The sequence below is a fragment of the Polyodon spathula genome, chromosome 1 (genome assembly GCF_017654505.1).
Source record: "Polyodon spathula isolate WHYD16114869_AA chromosome 1, ASM1765450v1, whole genome shotgun sequence".
Lineage (NCBI taxonomy): Eukaryota > Metazoa > Chordata > Actinopteri > Acipenseriformes > Polyodontidae > Polyodon > Polyodon spathula.
In genome coordinates this window covers 4,387,587-4,413,761 of record NC_054534.1, presented here as the reverse complement: position 1 = coordinate 4,413,761, position 26,175 = coordinate 4,387,587, and the positions used below count along the sequence as shown (strand labels likewise).

Here is a 26,175-nt window from a genome sequence, read left to right as displayed (position 1 = left end):
ACCGTCAACTATAGAGCAATACAATGTGTCAGGCAGAGGCAGTAGAACAGACAATGGGCAATAACATTACGGGATTTCCCACAACAATATAGCAATAATGTCATTGTTTGATGTCTTTGTAGCTATCAACCCAGAGGTGTGGTTTCAGGCACAGACTTATTAGTTGTTAGGTCCAGGATGTGGTGTCTGAACCTTGAGGGAGCTTGGTGCAGTTCCTTGTATTATAGCTTCTCCAAACATATAATTTTGCATTATCTAGATTGCATGGATATGGTACAACATTTGTCTCTCTCAGCCTTTATTCTTGAGCTTCTTCATCAGCCAAGCTACAGTAGTTACTTTATACAATCTGAGGAGTTGCTACTGTAGCACTCCACATGTGATCATTTATGCAATCAATTAAAAATTGTCCAATGGACCAAACCAAGATAGTTCTACACGGGACTCTTTACTACCATGTGCATGAATTCCTGTTCATTTATTTTCCATTCAGAACAACATCTCAATCAACATGTATTTTAATAGTTTTTGGCTGCAAATTTTGCTAATCTGAATTGTTGGAAAATAAACTAAATAAATGAAATGACATTAAATGTATTAAGATAATTTTAGTATCTCTAAAATAGTGCAATTGAGGGTTTTGTAATTATGGCTGAAATACTCTGTCTGACAAATTATGTATTTATCTCTCTCTGTAGGCACTTGCTTTTTGAAACGTCTACTTGAACCCCTTTTCTCTTTCTTCCTTTAACTTCACAGGGGAAGTTTGTGAGCCCAACCTATGTGAGAACAGGGGTGCCTGCTTGACGGGGTTGGCTGACGAGCCTTTTTCATGTGAGTGTCCTGCTGGCTTCACAGATCCCAAGTGTTCTAGTATTGTGGAGGTTGGTAAGTGCAACCACAGTCAAAGGCAACACCTCTCTGCAGCATGTGTGTTTCTTACAGGGCACTGGCCTGTCACAGATTGTTCACCTACCTGCCATCAGTCTGTAGCTAGCTGCCAGTGTCTCACTTGCTGTTCCATGTGCACTTGATGTATGATTTCTTGTTGCTTTGTCCTATGTTGATGTCAGTATTTTTGTAGTATTAATGCCTAGTGTTTGTGTCATTGTGACAGTAATTGTACACCTGTTGCAAGATCAGGGGCCTGCAGGCATACTTATTGGCACTTTTCAAAGAGTATTTTGGCAGCTTCTTGTCTACTTTTTATGAAATGACTGTCTTTACAGCAATGATCACATAGGTCATCTGCTTGCGCTGTGCTGCCCAGCACTCTCTCCCTACTAACTAATAAAGATCTCTTGTATACTGAGACCTATTTATTCCTGGTCATATTTTAATTTACATGCACTACTCTGAATTGTCAGTGGCACTTTGCTCGTAACTTATGTTTGACTACATTGAATGAAGCTGCATGCATCCAAACAGAAGTGAGCCAGACTCACTCCAGTACAAGGCCCTGCAAACCCAAGAACTCAGCCCAGAAAAGAGTCCCTGCAGCCAGCTGGTCGTGAAGCTCACTGCTCTAACCCACACAAACACTAACCAGGTTCTGGACAGCACTGCTAAAGCACTGCCAATCACAGTCAACCAAACTGTAAAACAAATCAAAAGCTCCTATTTGGAACATTAGGACAAAGAAACAAAAACCCAAATTAAACTTGATTGCCATTGGACCGTAAAATGAAACTTTGCCATAGCACAGTATTTCTTCACCGTCAAAGACATAAAATTGATACAAATCCTGACCAAGTACATGTTCAGTGACCACAGCCTGGCCATTGAAAAAGGCCAGCACAGGCAGACCTGGCTACCCAGAGTACAGAGGCTATGTGGTCACCTTGAGACAGGAGAGGTTGAGACAGAGATACACTTTCTCCTACACTGTGATAAATACACCCAAACCAAGGACATATTCTTTTAAAAAATCATTACTCCACTCCCACATTTCCAACACATGACAGACCCAGAAAAACTATCGGTTGTATTAGGAGAGGGACACACAGCCCCACTGGCTGCCCAGTATTTAGACGTCTGTGACAGCCTGAGGGATGCACAGTATCGCGTCAACCGCGTGGAGGGTGGGGGGGGGGGGGGGGGGGGGGGGGGGGTGCACTGCTGGGGTAGAGGGGGGGGTTATTTAGGGCTATTCAGTATTTCAATATTTAGTTCAGTGTCTTTGCTTTTTTTGTTGTTTTAAAGCCCAGACAATCAATACTTTGCACTGAGGACAGCAACTAGTTATGTTGCCACAACTGCCGAATCAGCCAATCACAGCCCGCCAGCTTGACTGGAGCTCAGCATCTTTCAACAACAAACCGAGGCAAACAGTTTAGTAATGTTGCTCCTTTCAGATATCTGGCACTGTCCAGATAAACTATAAGCAATTCTAACAAGTATGTTTAATAACGTTTTTCTGGACTATTTTCCAAAAATCTTCTCAGAGGAAGAGTACCTGATGAATCATTACAAGTTCAATGTAAATCCCTGTTTTAAAGTGTTGTTTTAAAGAAAACAATGACAAAATGATTTTCTATCAGTGATAGTTTGTTAGTTGTTGTTTTACTAGGAGCAGATTACAGACTCTCCTCCACAGTTTTCACAGAATGAGCATACAGTAATTATAGAAAGTGTGCCAAAGATTAGGGTATTCATTTGGGACCTAGAAGCTGCATTCCCAAAGGGCATGAGGAAAGTGACTTTCACATTCTAAAATAGCAGGTCACATTCCTAGCAAAGCCTGCAGAAAAGAAAAATCTCTTTACAAAACATTGCTCAAGTAACCTATGTGAACCCAACATCTGGCTAACCTGCAGCTCAGCTATCAAAGAACTTACAGTATTTGTGTCATACAGAGTGTGCATATATATATATATATATATATATATATATATATATATATATATATATATATATATATATATATATATATATATATTGCTACAGACTAGGGGGAGGAAGAGAAGAAGATGTAGCCCAGGAGGGGCCAAAAGACCACACCCCCCTCAATGCCATGGGAGAGTGCCAGGATAAGGTTCACCTGTCTCTAATTAGGAATTTAGGAATGAATGCCTCTTGCCTGAGATTAGTAGGCAGGTATTTAAAAAGGAAAAAGTGTTTGTTCAGGACAGTCTCCAGTCTATGTGAAGAAAGGCTGTCATGATGAAGAAACTTTTTAATAAGGTACTGTGTGAACCTTTTTTTACTTGTTGTGTGTTTTGCAACTGGTAAATGGCTTAGCTGTCTGGTTTTATAGTTTAGGGTTTTTTCTTTAAAAAGTTTAGTTAGCAATCCATGTGTGAGTTAGGTTTTTGTTTTGATTATTTTTCTTTTATTTCTGTATTTTAATAAAAACAACCCAATAAAGTGCTATAAACACCTTAATCTTGTGTCTGGGTCTGCATCTAAGGGGCAGAAAAGTGAAATAGATCAGATTTATATATATATATATATATATATATATATATATATATATATATATATATATATATATATATATATATATATATATACACACACACACACACACACACACACACACAAATTAAGGCTGTTGTGACTAATCTTGAGAATAAAAAAATTAAAAAATTGTTTTAATCGCAAATTTCTGTGGTTCTCATTCCTGGTCCTGGAGGACCACTGCCCTGCTGGTTTTTGTTCCAACCAAGCGCTCAATTACATAATTGAACTAATAATTTGCCTAATCTGAGCTTTTTAATTATTCTAAACAGATGGATATTTCAATGTAGGTATAAAATTGTATAATGAACTTAAATTCTCCAGATTTTTTATATGCTACACTATTTAAAGTCAAATTAAGCTAATTAGTTCAATTAAGGGTTCAATTATGTAACTGAGCGCTTGGTTGGAACAAAAACCAGCAGGGCAGTGGTCCCTCAGGACCAGGAATGAGAACGACTGGCATATTTAATTGATACAATTACTGCATCCATCTCATTTAAGTTTGTTTTATTACTAATGCTATTATTAATATCATCATCCAAACACAACCCAGCATAAAATCCTGTGTTCCTATTTCTGGATTTTCTTGATAGTTGTATGTTTATTTACAATCGAGCATTGTTAAATTGTTTGAATCAACTGCTAAATCACAATGGAGTCGGTTTATTACTCACCTTACTGCATTTACAGTTATAAGTTTCCTTTAAAGTTTCATTTACTCAAACTGATGTTTTTTATTGCCATTTTAATAATAATCATTTCTAATTCTCTTCATTAATAACTTGAAATTGCCTAAATAAAATAAAACAAAGCTCAACGTTAACAGGTCTGCAGACAGTACCTGTCCAACAGCACTGGTTATACTTGTAGTATGGTACTTGGCTTGATTCATGGGTTTGTAGCGACGTGGTAAATTTAGTAATTTTGAATGCTGCTCTCTAGACTCGAGTATAATGGCTACATTATTTTGTATTTAATAGCTGTCAATGTGTAAAAGTGAGTGTATTTTGAAGGATAAAAAAAGACTATATGATAATCGAGGAAATAAAATAATCTTGAGAATGTTTGAGAATGAGACCAATCTGCGTGCTGACTGTTATCAAGACCAAGACCCGACGTACCGAGACCGAGACCCAGACCAAGTCCCGATGTGCCGAGACCCAGACCCAGACCAAGATCCGACGTGCCGAGACCGAGACCCAGACCAAGTCCCGATGTGCCGAGACTGAGATCCAGACCAAGATCCGACGTGCCGAGACTGAGACCCGGACCAAGACCCGATGTGCCGAGGCCGAGACCCAGACCAAGACCCGACGTGCCGAGACCGAGACCCAGACCAAGACCCGACGTGCCGAGACCGAGACCCAGACCAAGACCCGATGTGCCGAGACCGAGACCAAGACCCAGACCCAGACCAAGACCTGACGTGCCGAGACCGAGACTCAGACCAAGACCCAATGTGCCGAGGCCGAGGCCGAGACCCAGACCAAGTCCCGACGTGCCGAGACCGAGACCCAGACCCAGACCAAGTCCCGACGTGCCGAGACTGAGACTCAGACCAAGACCCGATGTGCCAAGGCCGAGGCCGAGACCCAGACCAAGTCCCGACGTGCCGAGACTGAGACTCAGACCAAGACCCGACGTGCGGAGGCCGAGACCGAGACCCAGACCAAGTCCCGACGTGCCGAGACCGAGACCCAGACCAAGACCCGACGTGCTGAGGCCGAGGCCGAGACCCAGACCAAGACCCGACGTGCCGAGACCGAGACCCAGACCAAGACCCAACGTGCTGAGGCCGAGACCGAGACCCAGACCAAGACCCGACGTGCCGAGACCGAGACCCAGACCAAGACCCGACGTGCCGAGACCGAGACCCAGACCAAGACACGACGTGCTGAGGCCGAGGCCGAGACCCAGACCAAGACCCGACGTGCCGAGACCGAGACCCAGACCAAGACCCAACGTGCTGCCGAGACCGAGACCCAGACCAAGACCCGACGTGACGTGCCGAGACCGAGACCCAGACCAAGTCCCGACGTGCCGAGACCGAGACCCAGACCAAGACCCAACGTGCCGAGGCCAAGACCGAGACAAAGACCAAGACCCGACGTGCCGAGACCGAGGCCGAGACCCAGACCAAGTCTCGACGTGCCGAGACCGAGACCCAGACCCCGAACAAGACCCGTCATGCTGAAACTGAGACCCAGACCAAGACCCAATGTGCCGAAGCTGAGACCGAGAACAAGACCAAGACCCGACACGCCGAGACCCAGACCCAGACCAAGACCCAACGCGCCGAGACTGAGACCCAGACCAAGACCCGACGTGCCGAGACCGAGACCCAGACCAAGACCCGACGTGCCGAGACCGAGACCCAGACCAAGACCCGACTGTGCCGAGACCGAGACCCAGACCAAGACCCGACGTGCCGAGACCGAGACCCAGACCAAGACCCAATGTGCCGAGGCCGAGACCGAGACCCAGACCGAGACCCGACCGAGACCAAGACCGAGACACAGACCGAGACCCAGACCAAGACCCGACGTGCCGAGACCGAGACCCAGACCAAGACCCGACGTGCCGAGACCGAGACCCAGACCAAGACCCGACGTGCCGAGACCGAGAGACCAGACCAAGACCCAATGTGCTGAGGCCGAGACCGAGACACAGACCGAGACCCGACGTACCGAGACCAAGACCGAGACACAGACCGAGACCCGACGTACCGAGACCGAGACCCAGACCAAGACCCGACGTGCCGAGACCGAGACCCAGACCAAGACCCGACGTGCCGAGACCGAGACCCAGACCAAGACCCAATGTGCTGAGGCCGAGACCGAGACACAGACCGAGACCCGACCCGAGACCGAGACCCAGACCGAGACCCGACGTACCGAGACCGAGACCCAGACCAAGACCAAGACGTGCCGAGGCCGAGACCGAGACCCAGACCAAGACCCGACGTGCCGAGACCGAGACCCAGACCAAGACCCAACGTGCCGAGGCCGAGACCGAGACCCAGACCGAGACCCGACGTACCGAGACCGAGACCGAGACCCAGACCAAGACCCGACGTGCCGAGACCGAGACCCAGACCAAGACCCGACATGCTGAAACTGAGACCCAGACCAAGACCCGACGTGCCGAGGCCGAGACCGAGAACAAGACCAAGACCCGACGCACCGAGACCGAGACCCAGACCAAGACCCGACGTGCCGAGACCGAGACCCAGACCAAGACCCGACGTGCCGAGACCGAGACCGAGACCCAGACCAAGACCTGACGTGCCGAGATCGAGACCCAGACCAAGTCCCGACGTGCCGAGACCGAGACCCAGACCAAGACCCAATGTGCCGAGGCCGAGACCGAGACCCAGACCGAGACCCAGACCAAGACCCGACGTACCGAGACCGAGATCGAGACCCAGACCAAGACCCGACGTGCCGAGGCCGAGACCCAGACCAAGACCCGACATGCTGAAACTGAGACCCAGACCAAGACCCGACGTGCCGAGGCTGAGACCGAGAACAAGACCAAGACCCGACGCACCGAGACCGAGACCCAGACCAAGACCCGACGTGCCGAGACCGAGACCCAGACCAAGACCCAATGTGCTGAGACTGAGACCAAGACCCAGACCAAGACCTGACGTGCCGAGATCGAGACCCAGACCAAGTCCCGATGTGCCGAGACCGAGACCGAGACCCAGACCAAGACCTTAAAATGTGACCTCGAGATTGGCCTTGAAATGGAGACTGGGTCTCGAGACTTCATCTCTGCTTAGTGTGCATATTGATTGATTGATTGATTAATTGCCTTTCAGATATCACAACCTCAGCAGCCGTTTTCTTCCCATATAAGTCACCAGTCACTTCTAACAGCATGTTGACAGATGTTTAATGTTCCTAGATTTACAGCAGTTTAGAATACAGATACTACAGACAACACCTCACCATGTCATTTTCAAAGTGTTCATCAATCAACTCATTATACTGCACTGGTTATATCTGCTGTGCACTTTGTTTCCTCATCATTTTTAATAAAGACATGTGTATTTGTCACATTGGTATAATCCTTCTTTTGATTTTGGTCAAAATGATTTATCTTTAACTATGGCCTTGATGTTAATTGTCTGCTAAAGATAAACAAACAAATAAATACATACATGAAGGTGAACAAGCAGGGACTGAGCCCAAATGCAAACTACTGGACTAGATGTAGTATGCAAATTAAGTTTTAATTGTAAGCCATCTAGTCAACACTTTGAATAAGCAAGACTTTGTTAAGGCAGTACATCATGCTATATGTATCTCTTCATAAAGTGAGGTTATGTAGTTGTGTTGCTGAAGATATCTTGCCAATAGTACTGTATGCTGCCCTGCTGTTTGCTTTCACTAAGGGCCCAGCAGGGGGAAACATGTAAGGGTTTACAAGTCTCTTCAGGTAGTAGGAACATGCAAATACAACATGCAGAACAATTCACAATTTCAGGCACAAAATGTGATCCCAGTATGGACACGCTGTATTAGAGAAATTGCTAAGAAATATTAGTTTTGTGGAGCCGAAATTTTGTAGCAATTGTAGAAGCTGATATGCACAAAAAAAAAAAAAAAAAATACATTGCCCTTCGAGTCCAGTTCTAGGAAATAACACTGTGTAATAATTTTTTTTTTTTTTTTTTGTTCCTGGGTAGTAAGTGTTATTTCCTAATTGCTTATGCCTCAAAAGTATAGAAAATGGTTATTATTCCTCACAAACTTTGCTTTTGTGACCAGGACAGTGATATTTCAAAATATCACTATTTCCAATGGGAAAACGGGCAAATAAGTGTCTTTTCGTTCACATAAAGTCAGAAAAAAACAACATATGAATCCAAATTAACATGTATTTATACTAAAGTAATACAAAAATGACTACAAAAGATTTAGAAGTGAGTAGTTTTTCAAGATTTACGATTATACTGTTATAGTATAATCGTAAATTTCGAAAAAGTACTCACTTCTACTACTACAGTATAATTGTAAATCTCGAAAAACTACTCACATCTAAATCTTTTGTAGTCATTTTTGTATTACTTTAGTATAAATACGTGTTAATTAGAATAGAATACGTCATTTATTTCATGCAAAATAAATCCTTTGACCGGAATACATCATTATAAAAAAGTGTTAATATTGCTATTTTTTTGTAGTTATGTTTTAGTTTACCTAGTACTTTCATCCAATTCAAAGCACTGCACAGCTTAAAAACATGAGCATAACATACAACAAATAGACACATACACACTCCAGAATATTACTTTAATTTAAAAGCAGTTCTTGAGTTTGGCGAAGTACTGTACTACGACAGATAATAAATTTCACAATGTGCCACCTATAGTTACGTAAGAACATTTCATAACAAGCCTGATTCCTAGTAGTTGGTTGATCTAAAAATCAATGCCAATGATTGAGCATCGTCCTCCAATATGTTTCAGTGAAACAGGCATGTTTTAAACTAGAAAACAAACATGTTGGCAGAACGGAGGGCTGTGAATTGGTTATACTGTCAAGGAAATACCTCAGGTTCATGAAATAACTTAGATTTAAATGGAAATTTCATAAACACATCGTACATTTATGCAACCTTTAACCGAGATGAGATCGAGTTTGACACCATTACTCTGTTTGCTGGCGGCCCTGATTGTAAGCTGTGCCGGTTCCAACTAGTTCACAATGCTGCAGCTAGAATGCTTACACACACCAGCAGTTCACAACATATCACTTCCATTCTTAGATCACTGCACTGGTGTTCTGTTACACTTAGTATTGATTTTAAAATTCTGCTCACTACTTGTAAGGCACTACACAGACGTGGTCCTCAATATTTGCAAGAATTATTGATGCGCTGTGCTCCTAGTTGCAGCATGTGCTCAGTAAATGCTAAACAGTTGGGGGTTCCCAGAAGATGCTAAAAATCAGGAGGGGCAAGGGTCTTTATTTGTTATGTCCCGTGCCTCTAGAACTCTGTCCCAATTCCCATCAGGAATGCTGGCACAACTAAATCTTTTAAATCAGTTTTAAAAACATATTTATTGGATTGATTGATTGGCCAATGGCTTCTTATTATTTTTAGTTTTTAATGTAAAGCTCCTGGGATATTCTGCATGAACATCGCTGTATAAAAGAAAATTGTATTGTATGAGAACACACAGTGTAAATAATATTCCTTACTGGCTGAATAATTACAATATGAAATAATAAAAACACATAAAATGTTGTCCTCCTACTTTTTCAACCTACTCTGACTTACTTAAAAAAGAATGCACAAGCACACCCTCGAATCTATAAAAAAATGCCCTGCAACAAATTTAAAGATATAAAATAGGCTACTGACTTGATGTTGTTGTTAGGGTTTGCACTTATGTGAAAATATAGAAAGTCAAGATTCCTTAGTAAAATTCCCAGAACGTATTTACAAGTGTGTACACAAAGTGTTATATCAAATAACAGCGGCAGAATAATCGTATTATTCTCATCTATAGGTTTTACGTATTTTAATAATATTATTCATGATTAATATAGGAAAATAAAGTAAAATAAAAAGAAATGAAATAATAAAACATAATTTACCCAGCACCGTGCAAAGTACATTAAAATCACACTTTTTAAGCCTTCACTGGTAGTCTAACGACTGTGTTTTACAAGAGACAACCAGCTTTTAAACTGTCAAGCTTAGTCTGCAGGACATGTTCTTGGTGAATAGCCCAGCTGTGGCAAATAAAATGACTCCTTTTACTGAAGGGTCTTGTCATAGTTTATTTCAGAAACCTGACTGACAAAAAACGTTTTGTGTTTTTCAGCGACAAATGCAGGTCCCTTTCTGAGAACACAACAACCTACTTTAAAATCCTACCTCTCAGTTTGTATCAGCATCTTGACAGCTCTGGCTTTTAAATAAGTGCTGGGCAAGTAACAAATAGAACTTTATTTCATTAAACAAGCTGACTGAACATGTACATGTCATGTCACCAGCAATGTAATCTGTTGTGGCTTTGGTACATGGGGCCGTCTTCACAAAGCATTAACCACATTATAAAGTCTGCACCTTTTTTTGCTACAGGAAAAAAAAAAAACAGCTGTTAAGGCTGTAAAACAATTAAGACACAACTAAGAAGTGTGTCGGAGCTCTTAAATGAACCTCCTGAGATGTTTATTTGAAGCTTTTAAAAATTAGTGTTTTCTTTTAGGAAGAAAAGGTGGTGTTAACTTGGCATGGTAGTAAATGCTTTGTGAATAAGAGCCGTAAGCTTCACCTCCGTCAAAGTTAAAATAAAATCTGGAAAACAAAACCATACATAGCAAAAGGAGACCTTGCAAGAACATTGTTGTGCTGCTAAGATGTTACAGTAAAGGTCATAAACAAGTATATGAAAATCACGCCTTTCATGTCTAATAACATGGTTTTGAGAGCATAACTACTTGGATAATGTCACAGGTATGTCCCCAAAACCCGTGGGTAGATGAAGATAATTTAGAGACAAATAATACAGCCCTTATACAAGTTTCCCATGATAAAAGCATAGCAAAGAAATAAAGCATTGGCAAGACATTAGTAAACGATGGTAAATGCATAGTATAACCACGGATTAAGCATGGAAAAACTAATAAATGACATTGTCATGGTAAAGCTGTATTAAGGAATAGTACACTAGCGCTTTTTTAACCAACTGTAGATGAAGCACATAAACTACTTCCTAAATATTACTATAACTACTACTAAGTTGCTGGTTGTATTACTGCAGTATAGTTTGGAAGAGTATTTGGATATAAGCAAACCCTATATCAAAGAAGCCCTTTTGCAGACCTACTGTTTTTGTGCACATGTGCAGTGCTTTAGTCAATCAGGATGTTAAAATAGTTCTGAACAAGTGTCTAATCAACCTGTCTTTGTTATTCAACAGCGGCGGACGGGGAGGAACCTATTACAGCAGGTGGGATATTACTTGCCCTGGTAATTGCAATGCTCCCCTCATTTTGAACTTGCATGTCATTTGAGTTTTTACAGCCCTGCATGTATCGCCCTGTATGTACTGTCAGTGTAAGTCAGTGTGGCATATTAACTCTTCATTTTCTGCTTTTGTGTATCCTCCACTAGCTCTCCCATTATGTAATGTATTACAAAACTCATGCTAACTCATGAAATATCACCCTTCTGTTGTTTTGAAGACAGAACTTATAAACTAGCAATCTTATGTTGCTATATGAGAGTCAGCTGCAATGAATGAACACTGTCGTTATTTGCCAAACATGGCTGTTGAGAGCTATACTTTTATCTTATCCTGTTTCAGCTCAATCAGGGAATAATGTGTTTAGTACAATACGATTCCGGACAGAAAAAGAGTGGTCAGCATTATGTGTTTGATGGATCTCCTGACTAGCTAGCTGGCTTCAAACCATATTATCACAGCTTTCCTTGGCAGCAGTAGATAAAACTGAAATAAAGTGCTGTTCTTAAAAAAAAGTACAGTAGCTGCAGTTCTTATTTAGAAAATGTCAGGCAGTTTCTTTTTAAATGTTAAATTGAAAACTCAAGCTCCAACAAGTAAGCAAGAACTGCAGGTATAGTACCCCTTATAAAAGAGGAGCACAGTAAAAGCACAGCAAAGCAGTAAAAAGCATGGCCTGAAATCATGCTAAAGCATTAGTACAGTAGACACTGTGAAGCTCAGGGACTTACAGTAGATAAAGCATATTTATAATGGGTAAGGGTTCTGGTTTCTGTCTATCCAATATTGAGTTATCATATTTCTTTATATCTGTCTTTACCTTACTGAGACTTTCTCATTTCGTTCAAATCATGTGAGTTTGCCTTTCAACGGCAGATCCCACCAACTCAGCCTGTATATGTAGATTAGGCTGGGCCAGCAGAGCTGAAAGGTCACAATGCCAAATGGTTTGAATGGAATGAGGAAGTGTAGTGCTAGGCAGTTTCCTACACAAGCTTACATCAAGTTCAATGTCAGATAAAGAGCGATATAAAGAAAACAATGTTAATACCTCCCTATTGGTGCAACAGAACCAAGAACCAATACTATATTTAAAGAGAAAGTAGCTCCTCTTGACATTTGAAGTTGTTTTTTCTTTCAGGATTACAATGCTGTACATGATTATTGCGTTAGATGTGGTGTACATCACATTAAACAAAGTTACAAGCAGTGGCATTGGACTGGGTGGCAAGGTCATGCATTTAATTCTCAGGAAAACAAAATAATACAGTTCTGTGTCTTTTGCAGATAAAAATGTAATACAAATGGGAATATATTATGAATATTTAGTGTACATATATTTGGTTAGCCTGCATTTGGAGCATGTAAAGCAGTCTTCACTGTTGAAAGTTAAGTGCCTTCCCATTTGACACAGACACACATGCACAACAATGACTTGTTTTATATTATAGCACTTGCTTTCTACCTGCTGAACACAAGTTGTATGTTACTGTAAACTCCCAGTTGTGATCTTCATATATATACAGCCTTGCTTGCACCCACTTACATTTTATTTCTTGAAATTGTTTTTCACACAGTGCTGTGTACCCAAGTAGTCTGTTGAAAACACATAATCACCTTCTCCAAAACTAAACCTTCGTTAAAGAAAACACATCTTTTTTTTTAATTTCTTGCAAACTGTAGATAAATTAGAGGTTTATCTGTTTTCTAGTCTTTTTTTTCTGAGCTTTAACTAATATATATATATAGTAAGCGGGTCTGCACTGATGTTCTTTTGTTTGCCCCCTATTAAAGCAACACACAAGAGGGAGGAGGTGCCTTGGTTAAATAATTACATTTATGCCGGTGTCAGTTTTACACAGCCAGTGTTATAGAATGTGCAGAATGTATGGATACATACAAGTCAGGAAGGAGGGACATTGCCCACCTGCACTGGGAAAGATATATATATATATTTTTTTAATGGGAAAGGGGAGAAGTTAACTTGAATTGAGTAACCATTTCCATGTTTTATCAGTTTTTCTCAGTTAAAAACGAGAATCAGACGAGTCCAGTATTGCTTTCAGGAAATATACAATAATAATAACAGTCAATAAGGACAATCATTGAAAGCCACAGGGGTGCATTAATATGCCAACTGGAAAAGTGAATCGAAACAAAAGAAAGAATACATTAGTCAGCAGAACTCTGAGATGTCATTCCCATGTCAGGTTGATCTTTAAAGGCAACACAATCACATTTCCAATGTCCTCAGCATCTATTATTTATACAGGCCTGTTCAGTTTTCTTGCACAGTCTGTCAGGCTTTTTTTTTTTTTTTTTTTTTTTTTTTTAGGGGAGTGGTTTTGGATGGATGCAAATGCGATCTGACAGAATGGAGAAATGCACAAGGGGGGGAACAGTAATAGCATCTTGCAGTGTAAAAACATGTTATCAGGTGTCCAGCTGATTTGTACAAGAGAACCCAGAACATGATCACAGGAGTTTCCAAGTGACCTGTTGCTGTGTTTTCACTGCATGTGATCAATCAAGCCTAGAGCCCCTCTGAGGCCTTCTTAACAATTTATGGCATTTGGTACAATACAAATAAATAAAAGAAACACCTGAACTAAGAAGCACACACTTTCTTTGTAAATGCGGTGTAGCTAACATGATAGATTCATGTGTTATATGGTATCCATAACATGTCTGTAATATTTAAAAGCCTCCATGGGCAAGACAACAGATCTTCTAGATTTTGATACACCTTGAGGCGCTCAGTTTGGCATTGTAGATTACTGATGTTTCACACTGTGTGAGCTATACTAGGGCAGAACAGACTTAGATGATGATTTCCAACAATAGAGACAATCATGCGTACATGATTCAGATCAGCAGCCAGTTGACAGTGTTATGGCAGGTGTTTCTCATTTTATTTTCTCCAACCCCCACCATGAATATACCATGCAGGAGCTAATAAAAGCCATGCATGCTTTCTTAACATTTCCAAATTTCCAAAAAGGTCAGCATGATTTATCAATGTAGCTAAACTAACTGTATGAGTTATGTAGTTCTTTTGTTATCCCTGTAGTGCCCAATCCATTTTTAATAAGGGAAACTACTTTTATTTATGCAACTAGAGTCTGTGTCTTGTACAACACACTATTTTTTTCTGTCCTGCCACACACAATTCACTGCATATGAAAAACTTTGAACTGGGAAGCTGGATTTTAAAAATAATAGTGGCTAAATGTTGGATCATATTTGCTGCAGAAATTGCTGCTGTGTGTATAGCAAAGAAGGTATTGTGTGTGTAGCAAAGAAGATATTGTGTGTGTAGCAAAGAAGGGATCGTGTGTATGTGTGTGAGTGTGTGTGTGTGTGTGTGTGTGTGTGTGTGTGTGTGTGTGTGTGTGTGTGTGTGTGTGCGTGTGGGTGTATAGCAAATAAGGTATAGTGTGTGTGTGTGTGTGGCAAAGAAGGTATTTGTATGGCATAAATTAGGCATCAATTCAAAAACCGTGTAAGGGTGATAATTTTTAGTATTCAGTATTTCTATCCCAATGTCTAACTAACAGACAAAAGATAAAATGAACTAGAACGCATATTTTCTTTCCCTCCATGAATGAAGCACGAATCAGAATGTCATACAAAGTGAGCATGTTTCCTGGCTTTGCTCCTCACAGTGGTTGCATAGCTACAGGGGAAACAAAGCAGCTTTGAATCCAAGCCTTTTCTCTGTGTTCCAAAGAGAAGACCTAGATAAATGGAACTGCTGTGCTTCAAGTGCCAGAAACAGTCTAAATATTTCAATATCCAGACACAGCTATCCCCTGCCCTTTTTATCACATTGAAAGACCTGCCACAAAATGTCTTCCTTGTGTGATGCCCCCACATTATGCAATTGCATTGACTGTCTGTTTTTGGTTAAGTATGTTAATTTAGTTACTGTTTTGAGAAAACAGACATTATGATTTAATGCACTGGTGGATTAGAACATTGACATTTTACATCTGAAGGTCAGGAGTTTAAATCCCAGCTTTAAATCTCAACTCCGGCTCAGTACTTGTCCAGATTGCTGGTGGCAGAGTGAGGGATGGAGTGAGCGGTTGCTTTGCAGGGGGAAAATCAGTACAGAACCCTTCTGTCATCTATTTGGAATTGGTAATAGGCATATGCTGTTTCAGAGATTTATTGAGATATGCCAGCGCCTACTGCATCCCTCACTGTGGAGTGAAATTGGACTCCCTGCAAGTGAGGGACATATCTGGAAATACAATATATTGTGTTATATTTGGACACTATCTAACTATCACATGGGTAGATCACATGGGTAGAGGTACAGGAATTTATATTACCTCTTCTTGCAGAGTAGCATGAGAGGGCTTCCATCTTTGTGGAAAGATTAAAGTAGCATTGCTCTTCAGTGAACTGTGCTCTTTTAGACATTGCACTGTAAGTTACTGGGCAGTGGAGATGATTGAGGCCATATCATTATGCTTGGATTGTCAAAAGACAACAGGAAAACAACCAATGCTAAAATAAATCTATTGTCAATACATTTCACTGAAATTAGGGGAGAGAGAAGTATGTTAAAATAATATGCCACTAATGTTCTTAACATTAACACTGGTTTTAATGCTGCCACCCTAAAATGTATTTTAGATTTTTTTAGACCTCATTTGACTGCTTTGTTATACCATGCTTTCCCAGGAGCGCTCATCTCATTAGTGAAACTATTTTGCAGAATATGCAACTTAATTTTTTGTTTTGTATTTTTAGTACTGATGCTGCTTTTAGTGATCATGTTTTAACTTTTGTTGCTGCAGGGAGATACTTCTTGAAATACTGTACTATGCTGTGGTACAACCCCTTCTTAAAAAAACTACTTTAGACCTGAACGTTCTTAACAGCTATAGTCCTATTTCCAATCTCCCCTTCTTATCTAAAGTCTTGGAGAGGGTAGTAGCGAACCAGCTTAACTCTTTTCTTGCCTTACATAATGTTTATGAGAAATTTCAGTCAGTTTTACACCCAGGTCATAATACTGAAACTGCCCTTGTAAATGATCTGCTACTATCTTCAGATACGGGCCTCCCCTCAGTTCTTATTATTTTAGATTTAAGTGCAGTGTTTGACACTATTGATCATTCAATTCTGGCTGAATGTCTTGAGAACCTCATAGGACTGACTGGAGGTGTTCTGTCTTGGTTTAAATCCTATCTCTCAATTAGGTCACAATATGTTAAAATTGGGATGGATCCTCTCTTCTATCTGAAGTCACATGTGGTGTCCCACAGGGCTCCATTCTATGACCGATTTTTTTTTTCTTTATATATGCTACCCTTGGGCAATATTGTTTGCAGACATGTTGTAAGCTTTCATTTATATGCCAATGACACAACTATACCTATCTCTGAAACCAGGTGACACTGCGGCCGTAAATATTCTGACTACATGCCTCACGGACAAAAAGCAATGGATGTCAAAAAACGTCCTATTGTTAAACCTGGATCAAACAGAGATTTAAAAAAACAATTAAGACCAACCTTTGTGCATCTACTGGAAACCTCTTCCCTTTAGAACAGAAGGCTGAAATGAGAAACTTGGGCGTACTTTTTGACCGAGTTCTTTCTTTCGAACCTCATATTAGGAATTCATCTTAGAAATATTTCCAAAATAAGATGTTCTCTTTCACAAGACTCAGAAAGACTGATGCATGCCTTTGTAACATCTAGAATTGATTATTGTAATTGTCTATTCTCCGGCATTCCAAGTCAAGTTTTATCCCGTTTGCAACTTGTACAAAATGCTGCTGCCAGGATTTTAACTAAAACAAGAAATTATGAGTATATTACACTGGTATTGGCAGCTCTACATTAGCCTCCAGTTCAGTTTTGGACTGATTTTAAGCTTCTGTTCATAACCTACAAAGCTTTACATGATCGGGCTCCCTCTTACCTGACTGATCTTCTAATTCCATATGTTCCTAGATGGCCTCTCCGATCCCAGGGTGCCGGGCTACTTACTAATCTCAAAAAATTTAAAAACTGGCATTGATGGCAGAGCTTTCAGTTACAGGGTCCCTAAACTATGAAACGATTTGCCCATTTCTGTAAGGGGAGCACCAATGGTTGCAGCTTTTGAAATAAGACTGAAGACACATTTTTATAATCTTTTTATCTAAAAATGATTGTTTTCTTTTATCATCTATGTTTTTATTGTTACACTGATCTTGTTTTTATGTATATGTTTTATCTACTTATTTATGCATTTAATTCCATTGCATGCTTATTATTTTATTCATCTTGTTTTTATTGCCTTCTGTTTTATCTATTTATTTATGCATTTACTCTCCTGTGCATGTATTTTCATTTACTGTGGTTATAGTATTTCCTGCTTGTGTTTTCTGTTTTAGCCATGTAAAGCGCTTTGAGGCATTGCTTTTGTGAAAGGTGCTATATTAAATAGAGGTTGATTGATTGATTGATTGATTTTTTTCTAATTTGTCAACTTTAAAATAATTCTGAAACATCAGTAACCCAATAACTGCCCCAGGAATGCTCAGTGTGTGAGGTATGCAAGTCTGGTGCAGATAAAACTGCCACGTAAATGCAGATAATTTGCAAATGTTATTGCCGAGTACAACAGGGGGATTGGCAATATATAAGAATGATAGATTTTCAGTGAGCTCACCCATAATTCTTTGTGCTATTGGACCTGATCAGTTAATTTTAATATTTGAACCAGAGACCTCGCTGTTACAGGGCCATTTCTTTAACCACTGAATCACACAGCCTCCACACAACACTGTGCATCTCAAAAGTTAGCCAACACAACAAATTAATTTAATAATTCATAAGCAAAAAACAACTTTCCTGAACACACTTAACAAATGAATATCCCAAAAGCATGTACCTTTTTTTTTTTTTTTTTGAAATATTGAATTTTATATCCGTTGTTAGTATCACATCTGCCAGCAGAGCAATCACATGACCTTTACAATGCTGACCTACTGCCAGAGCACTGGCTCTGCTTCCTGCCTCCAGATAGTCAATCTGGCAGCTCTGATTTGTGTTTTGATTGACAGTCCGCCAGTACTATCTTGCTACGGTTTATTTTTCTAATCCCATTAGATTAGACTTGTTACGTTTAGTCAAAATCGGTTCAGAAAAAAAAGAAATTAACTCAGGGCTGGGCTTGAGTGTGGTTCCATATGTTTCTGTTTATATTGTTCAGGTACTGCTAACATCAATCATTTATACTAATAACGTACCTGCAGCTGAATCTCTTAGCTTCCCCTTGAAACATAAATAAAGAGGTTCTCACATTATTATTAATTGGCGGCATGCCACATTGCTTGTCTTATGTCTTTATACAACTTCACTTTATATACAGTTTTTACCTACAGTTTTGGGGGTAATGTTGCAAAGCTTTCTTTCTCATCAATAAAACTGTAATGATGCTGTCACTTAGCAGCCCATGTTAGCAGTGCTGACAATTGTTAACTCTTCACAGCAACTTATTTAAATAAAATCATGAGTTAAAGCTTTGTAAATAGGACCAATGAACCTGTAATGTAAAACTAAAGAAACGCCTGTATAGGGACAAGGTTGAGATGGGACAGCTGGGGAGACATATACATTCCAGATGTTGCGTTCCTGGCTGCCCAGCTGCCAAGTTGACCGCCATCTGACATCCACAAGAGCATTTAATTCTTCCCCTCACAAGTGTAATTGCCACATTGGGAGTGAAACTATTCCTTGAAGTTTCAGATTCTTCTACTGACATTTTCACCAACTCTAAGCAGTTCCTATTGCAAAGATTATTTGTGCTGATTCAGATCTTCACTTTTATTCTTAATTGGTGCAAATAACTCCAAGCTAGACAGTAAAGTAAAATAAGCAGTTCCTTGTTTATTCATCAGTTGCACACAGTAGCAGTTTAGCCTCACTTCAATGAAAGAAATCCAGTAGCCCAGTAGTAAAGTAACCCTGAATATGTTCAGTGGTTAAATATAAAAAATACATCTTAGCCTCGCTAAGAAAGTGCTTCTGATGCTTACAAACCAAAAACTAATGGTCTCCTAAGAGGTGAGGGGTAATTACCATTCAGAGGCTGCAAAGCACCAGTAAAGTGATGTCTCTAAAGAGAGATTCATTGCACTATTTCTAATATGGAGTGCCTTCATGATGTATAAAATGTAACTAAGTACATCTCTGTAGCTATTGTAACCCTCTCCTTTTTCATTTGCAGAAACCTGTCATCCTAACCCATGCCACAATGGAGGGACATGTGAAATAAGTGAGACTTACAGGGGGGACTCATTTATAGGATACGTCTGCAAGTGCCCACTTGGCTATAATGGAATCCATTGCCAGCACAGTAAGTTATCATTACTGAAGATAATCAAGGGTTAAAACGCTGTGGTGTTTGCAGATGAGTGTCACTTGTAAATACATCTCACTTGGCAAACACTTGAAATGTAATCACAATAGTATGCATTACAAGTATATAAAGAAAACATATGTATACATGTTTGTCTTTGTGACAAAGTGGTTTGCAGTGCGCAGGTGTAGGGGTGATGTAGTGCTCAAGACAAGGACAAACAACAAAGTACTGGTGAAATGATGGTTTATTTGGTAATCCAAAGTCTGATGACAAACAGTAAACAATAATGATAACAGGCAATACACAGCGTTTGCTTATTGCTCTGTTTAATCCGTGGGTTGGTCACGAAATAATAGTCCCAGTATTTAAACAGTCACAGTTAACACAAACACGATCATAAGTCCACAGTAAGTGCTGTAGTGCTCATGGTGCAAATACAATTAATTGTGACATGTGCAGTGTTGTCCGGGTTTTGTGCTGGCCTGTAGCGACAGCTCCAGATCGTGTTAGTCGTCTAATAACAACAGACAAGTATATTCTTTAGACACGACAAACAAACAAAACACTCACAAAACAATATGGTTCTCCTTCTGCTTCAGCGTTAACTATAACAAAGGAAGATCACCTCGCTACGTCCCCTTATATACTGTCAATCACGCCCCCTTGGTTAATGATTGCAACCGCTCCACCAATCCGCGACTGCCAAATCGTTTCCCTTCCGGGTCGATTTAGTGTACCATAGCTCTGCCCCCTTTCTAGATGGCCGACTTCTGCCTAACCCTGGGAATTAATTGTCTGGCCATCTAGTTCAGGGCAATCTGTTCCCTTAACACAGCGCCCTCACAGGTCGGGAGGGAGATTTATCACCAAGAATCATTGTCTCTGTGACAGTCTTACATAAATAATGTAATTGAGATGAATGCAGAATAAGAACTATTTAATGTGGTTACTTGTTGCAAAGAGCCAGCTGTCAAATCTTATATTGAGCAGCTAGAGCTGCAAATAAGTTTACCTTAGCATGTTCTAAATTTAGGAATCTGAGAGCTTAAGACCAGGCTCAGAGGTGATCCGGTTTGCTGTATTTACACAGAGTAATTGAAAAGCTGCCCAACTCAAAAAATCACTGTCAGTTGATAAGGAAAAGAAAAAACAGTAAAAACAATAAATTATAATACTGTATATATATATATATATATATATATATATATATATATATATATATATATATATATATATATATATATATATATATATATATAATTTGATATTTTAAACAACAATAATTGTGCTTCACCTACCCTTTCCTTTACTATCTCTTGTTCCAAAGGAAACGATTTGTTTCAAATGCTGAATACTGCATCATGAAAAACAAGCAAGCAAATCTCTATATTTACAGTACATCCCACACCGAGTGTTCATTTGACAGAACGATGATGGAACCCGATCAGGTGCACTGTGAGATTGTTGTACGCATCTAAAGAAAAATACATGTACAGGCAATCTTTGTGGGAAATGATGATGTGGCTTAATAATGGACCGGAATGTCACTGTGTCAGTATGTAATTGCAACGTAATACAAAAACAAGCCAAGATAAATGATGCAGTCAGCGGCTAAGTGTTTGTTTATAGTTCATTCTCTGAATGTCTAAGTAGGAACCTAAACAGAAGAGTTTTTATGTTTAAAGGTGTCAGCATTAATGATCAGCAAGTAGCACAGTTACGTGTGTGCAGTCTCCTCATGATAGCCTACAATTATAAACCAATTTAATATTCAAATACCAGTAGACAGAAATTACCCTGTGGCTGAACTGTGATAAAACACTTCTGACAGTCTTCTCCAGGCTTGTTCTTTTACATGTCTGTACTTCTTAAATAGGCTGAATGCAAAGCTCTGAACTATTAATTTTTGCTAAAACTCTTTTAAAAACAGTAATCAGCAATGCCTGATCGTAATGTTTAAGTTGCATCACAATGCTAGTAGACCCTTTTACACTTAAGAACAATCTTGTTAGTTATATGTTGCCATTCAGTACTGTAATTTAACTATAATTATGGGTGGTGCTGAGTAATAAGTACAAACCAGTATTTGTGACAAGTTTGGTCATTTTCCAAGTAGGAGTAATTTGCTATTACTCATTATTTGGAGAACAAAAATATATATGAAAAAAGTACATCCAGGAGGGAAGGAGGAGGGACCAGTGTAACAGTAGAAATAAGTGCTATTCTGTGTTGCAACATCTTTAAATTCAACAAAGACCACCTTTCCTTGTTTTAGTTAAACTAAAATAATGTACTTGCATTTATTTATCTGAGATCCGGTGACTGCTTTAATAATACTGTACTATTCCTTTTTATGGGTGCTTTGGCCTAGTGTAAAAGTTGCTTTGAAATAAGACTACTTGCTCCTTCTCAGACAAAGATGACTCATTTACTGATAGTTGTACTCTCTCTGAAACCAGTGGGGAAATACAAAGACCAGACTCCTGACAAAAAATAACCTTCTAACCTTAACTAGATTATGATCCTACCAGTACATGTTAACACACGCTTTGTGTGGAATATTGGATTTGTTAAACACAATCCTCACTGTAGAACAAAGTTCCTGTTTTCCCATTAATAAAGAGAAATCCCTGGAGTGAATGTCTGATTTGATAATGCATATAATAATTGCAGGCAATTTCTTTAAGTCATCACAATTACATAAGATTGCAATTTATCTAAAGCCATTCATAAGCAAAATCTACAATTATGTGATAAAGAAGATGTGATAATTGTATGAGAAATGACAATTTAACAGGCTTTGCATGGGAAACACAGACCTTGTTTAATGGAAAAGGTTAAGTCAGACGGAGTTCATCAGGTTTAAGTAAACTTGAGTTAAATGCCTTTTCCTCATTAAAATGCAACAGAATGTGTCAATAAGGCATAGCTTGAGGGAGCCCGTCTTGCAGGTAAAGAAGTTTGGGAATGCAATAAATGTATGTTGTAAAGTTGTATCAGTGCCTTTGATTTGTGCAAGTTAAAAGGTATTCCATTTTGCTCTTGCCAGATTGAGCCCATAATTAATGCATTGTTGCCCAAACAACATAACAAAGCCCTAAATTCCTAGCTGTCGGATGCCCTGAACAACAACTATTGAAATCTGAAGATTAAGAATAACATGTCCTTGTATTTATTTCTATGCTACGCCAGCCTAGATGGCACAGTATCTAATTTAATGCATTGTCAGCAGAGTTTTTGTCATAGGGATTATCTCACACAGTCAGTCAAACATTTGCAGTTCTTCTTCGGGTACCATGTAAAGTATTAGCAACAGTTGACCATGCATTTGTGTGAAGTTTTGAAATACCCACCCACACCAATACAAAGCATTATCGTTTTTTATAGTTTCCCATGGTTTCCTACTGTGAACAAAAGTACTGCGGACAAACAGGTTCTGTTTGTCCGAACATTTTCTTCTTCATTATTGGAATCATGCTACTGCTGTCATCTACTGGGCTCGGTGCCAAAATCAGAGAAACAAAATTGCAGAAATATTGGGTGTGATTCGGTATCTCCTTGACACACTGGTCAAGTGGAAGTAGGGGTGTCTTGTACAGTGTCTGTTGCTTCTCACAAGACTTACAATGTGTCTGCAGGCTCCATTCGTCATCGCCCGCTTGTAACCAAAGATGTTCTTTCCAGTCTTGATAAGCAGGTTCAAAATATTGGTATAAAATTCAGATTGCATGCAGACTCCACCAAGAATCCAATTAAAGGCAATTGTTGTCAGAAATGTGTATAATAAAAGCTTGGTGAAGCTTGAGAGAGACAAACAGACAGACACCATCAGTGCATAAGGGTGTGCATGTTTAAAATGAACCCTCAAAACAACAGTCCCTATTTTCATCCATTACCAGATGTAAGCAATGTACTGTAAAATAAATATAGAAAATATCAATATTTAAATATTTATCAAATGCTACCACTGTTTAAAATTTGCATGGAACACTTAATACTGAATTTGTAATGTGAAATTCCTTTTACTTAATGATTTTTTTTTTTTTGTTTAAAGTTTTATTTTTTTTTTACTTACAAAGCAGATTGCTGCAGTCTTGTGATTTAAATAATGGGAAGGCACATCCCAATAGCAGATTTAGATACACTGGCGTTTTAATATGAAAATAGCCAATTATTGCTATGGAATTCAGTGCCAGTAATGTGAACAGTTCCCTTGTTTGCATGCTTCCACACAGTCTGAAAGGAAGCTTACACTGTGAGTACATTACTGCAACTGAGAAGTATATTTCAATTTCAATTATATCCATATCAAACTTGCTAGATAAATACCCTTTCGTTGAAATAGAATGACATGACTGGTGAAAATAAGAGATTTACAGCTCCATGGAGGTCATCTTTTAAAATAATAATAATATCATTTAATAATAATAATAATAATAATAATAATAATAATAATAATAATTAAAAAAAAAACACAATTTAAAGTGCTTCTTCAGCTCAGGAGGTTCAGCAGCTAAAACAATTTTGCTTCACCTACCCTTTCCTTTACTAGCTCCTGTTCCAACTATCTCCCGTTCCAAAGGAAACAATTTGTTTCAAATGCTGAATACTGCATCATGAAAAACAAGCAAGCAAATCTCTATATTTACAGTACATTCCACACCGAGTGTTCATTTGACAGAACGATGATGGAACCCGATCAGGTGCACTGTGAGGTTGTTGGACGTATCTAAAGAAAAATACATGTACAGGCAATCTTTGTGGGAAATGATTATGGGAAAGGGAGAGTGTTTTTTTTTTTTTTTTTTTTCCAACATGTTGCTCAAACTTGTTGTGAATTATAAAATAACTTTTAGAATAAAGCAGTGGTTGAATCAGCAATCATCAGGGTTAGACAGTGAATTTTTCAGATACTTTCAATACACAGGTAGCCTTGCCATCATTGCTGTGCCTCTTCTGTGGTATGCATTTATTTATTCAATAATGTGGATGCTGGATCCTTTCCTCTTGTTGCAGTGAGGCTGTGTAAATAAACTTTGTAAATTCTATATCAAATATTCTTCACATAGATTAGGTTGTTTAGTTTTTTTCCGGCAGAATAAATTGCATTGTGCAAAATATGTTTGTGCCTTTACTGTGCATATTCCAGATGGGTACATTGATTTGTTATAGAAAGGGTTATTACATTGTTTTTTTCAAGATATGGTACATGCTTTTAATCTAAAACCCTTGGTTACACTCGGTTCTGTGGTCGTCATTTAAAAATATGTTTGTATTATAAAAATTCTTTACATTAAGTGTCACTAATTGCTGTGTATTTACATAGTAGTTATTTAGTAAATAGATGTAAGCTTACACACAGTTGCAATGTACTTAACACTAGAACCACATTGGTTATACTCATACCTAAAAACCACTGCCTGCAGTCATTATAACAGTTACATTTTAAACAAAATCAATATTAAAATGAAAGACAAACTATCGGATACAACTCAAACGTTTTATTCATACATGTCCTATGAAACATCTCCACAGCTGAAATGTCGTATTTAAATGAACAATTAAACATAAAAGGGTTTATTTTATAACTTCCTACATATAAAGCACTACTTCAAAAAATGAAAAACTATCATAAAATAAACATTTCAAAAGAAACTTGTGTGTTAACAAGTATATGTACCTACAATACTGTAAAAACTAAATTATATTGTAATTAACATGTTATCTCTCACGTATGTCACTCAGTGCAACACTAAATCCAGGTTGAGCTGCAGCAGCCTGCTGCTTTGTAGCTTTCTCCTCGAAATGTTTCTACCAAAGCACTATGGCTAGCTTCACAATGAAATCTTGGGTTATATATACAGACTTATATAGATATATCGCGCCCACACAGGTCAGGAGGGAGATTGTTGACTAGGATTAATTCGCTCTCTGTCACACTTACTTATTTTCGTGATCCTGCATTTCAAACACCGTCACAGCATTTAATACATGTATTTAGGAAAGGTCATAAATGGACAACTGCATAAGGCGCATGGACACTGGCATGTGTCACATTCAGTTTGAAACATGCAAGCTAACTTGTCGTTGTCATGTTGTACTTATTGCCATGCTGTCACTACATTACCCGCTCCACAACTGTAAAAAAGCAAGCTGCCCCAACTTAAGAAGGCTTTCCTGGTGTGTGTACATTTAAAAAATACGTGGCCTATCAATAATTGTGAAACTGTTACAGCAGTTGTTGCCTAGGCTTGTTTAACAAGTATCTTGGTATCCCTGAAAAGATCATTGTCCAATCTTGAATATACTGTATGGAAATAATTTAACTGAACAAGCCATCTCACAAGTGAAGTAGT

The 26,175-nt window shown here is 39.2% G+C and overlaps 1 protein-coding gene across 2 annotated transcripts in view; it reads left to right on the top strand.

Annotated features, from left to right (window-relative positions):
* Positions 1–26,175, top strand: part of edil3b (EGF-like repeats and discoidin I-like domains 3b) — a 158,496-nt gene that overhangs the window by 33,777 nt on the left and 98,544 nt on the right. The window contains exons 2-4 of one of the 2 annotated variants that reach the window (XM_041244836.1): positions 760–834; positions 11,405–11,434; positions 19,685–19,813. In XM_041244836.1, the coding sequence (XP_041100770.1) occupies positions 760–834; positions 11,405–11,434; positions 19,685–19,813 (234 nt within the window). Of the gene's footprint in view, positions 1–759; positions 889–11,404; positions 11,435–19,684; positions 19,814–26,175 lie in introns of both variants that reach the window. The other variant, XM_041244827.1, reaches the window with a different exon arrangement.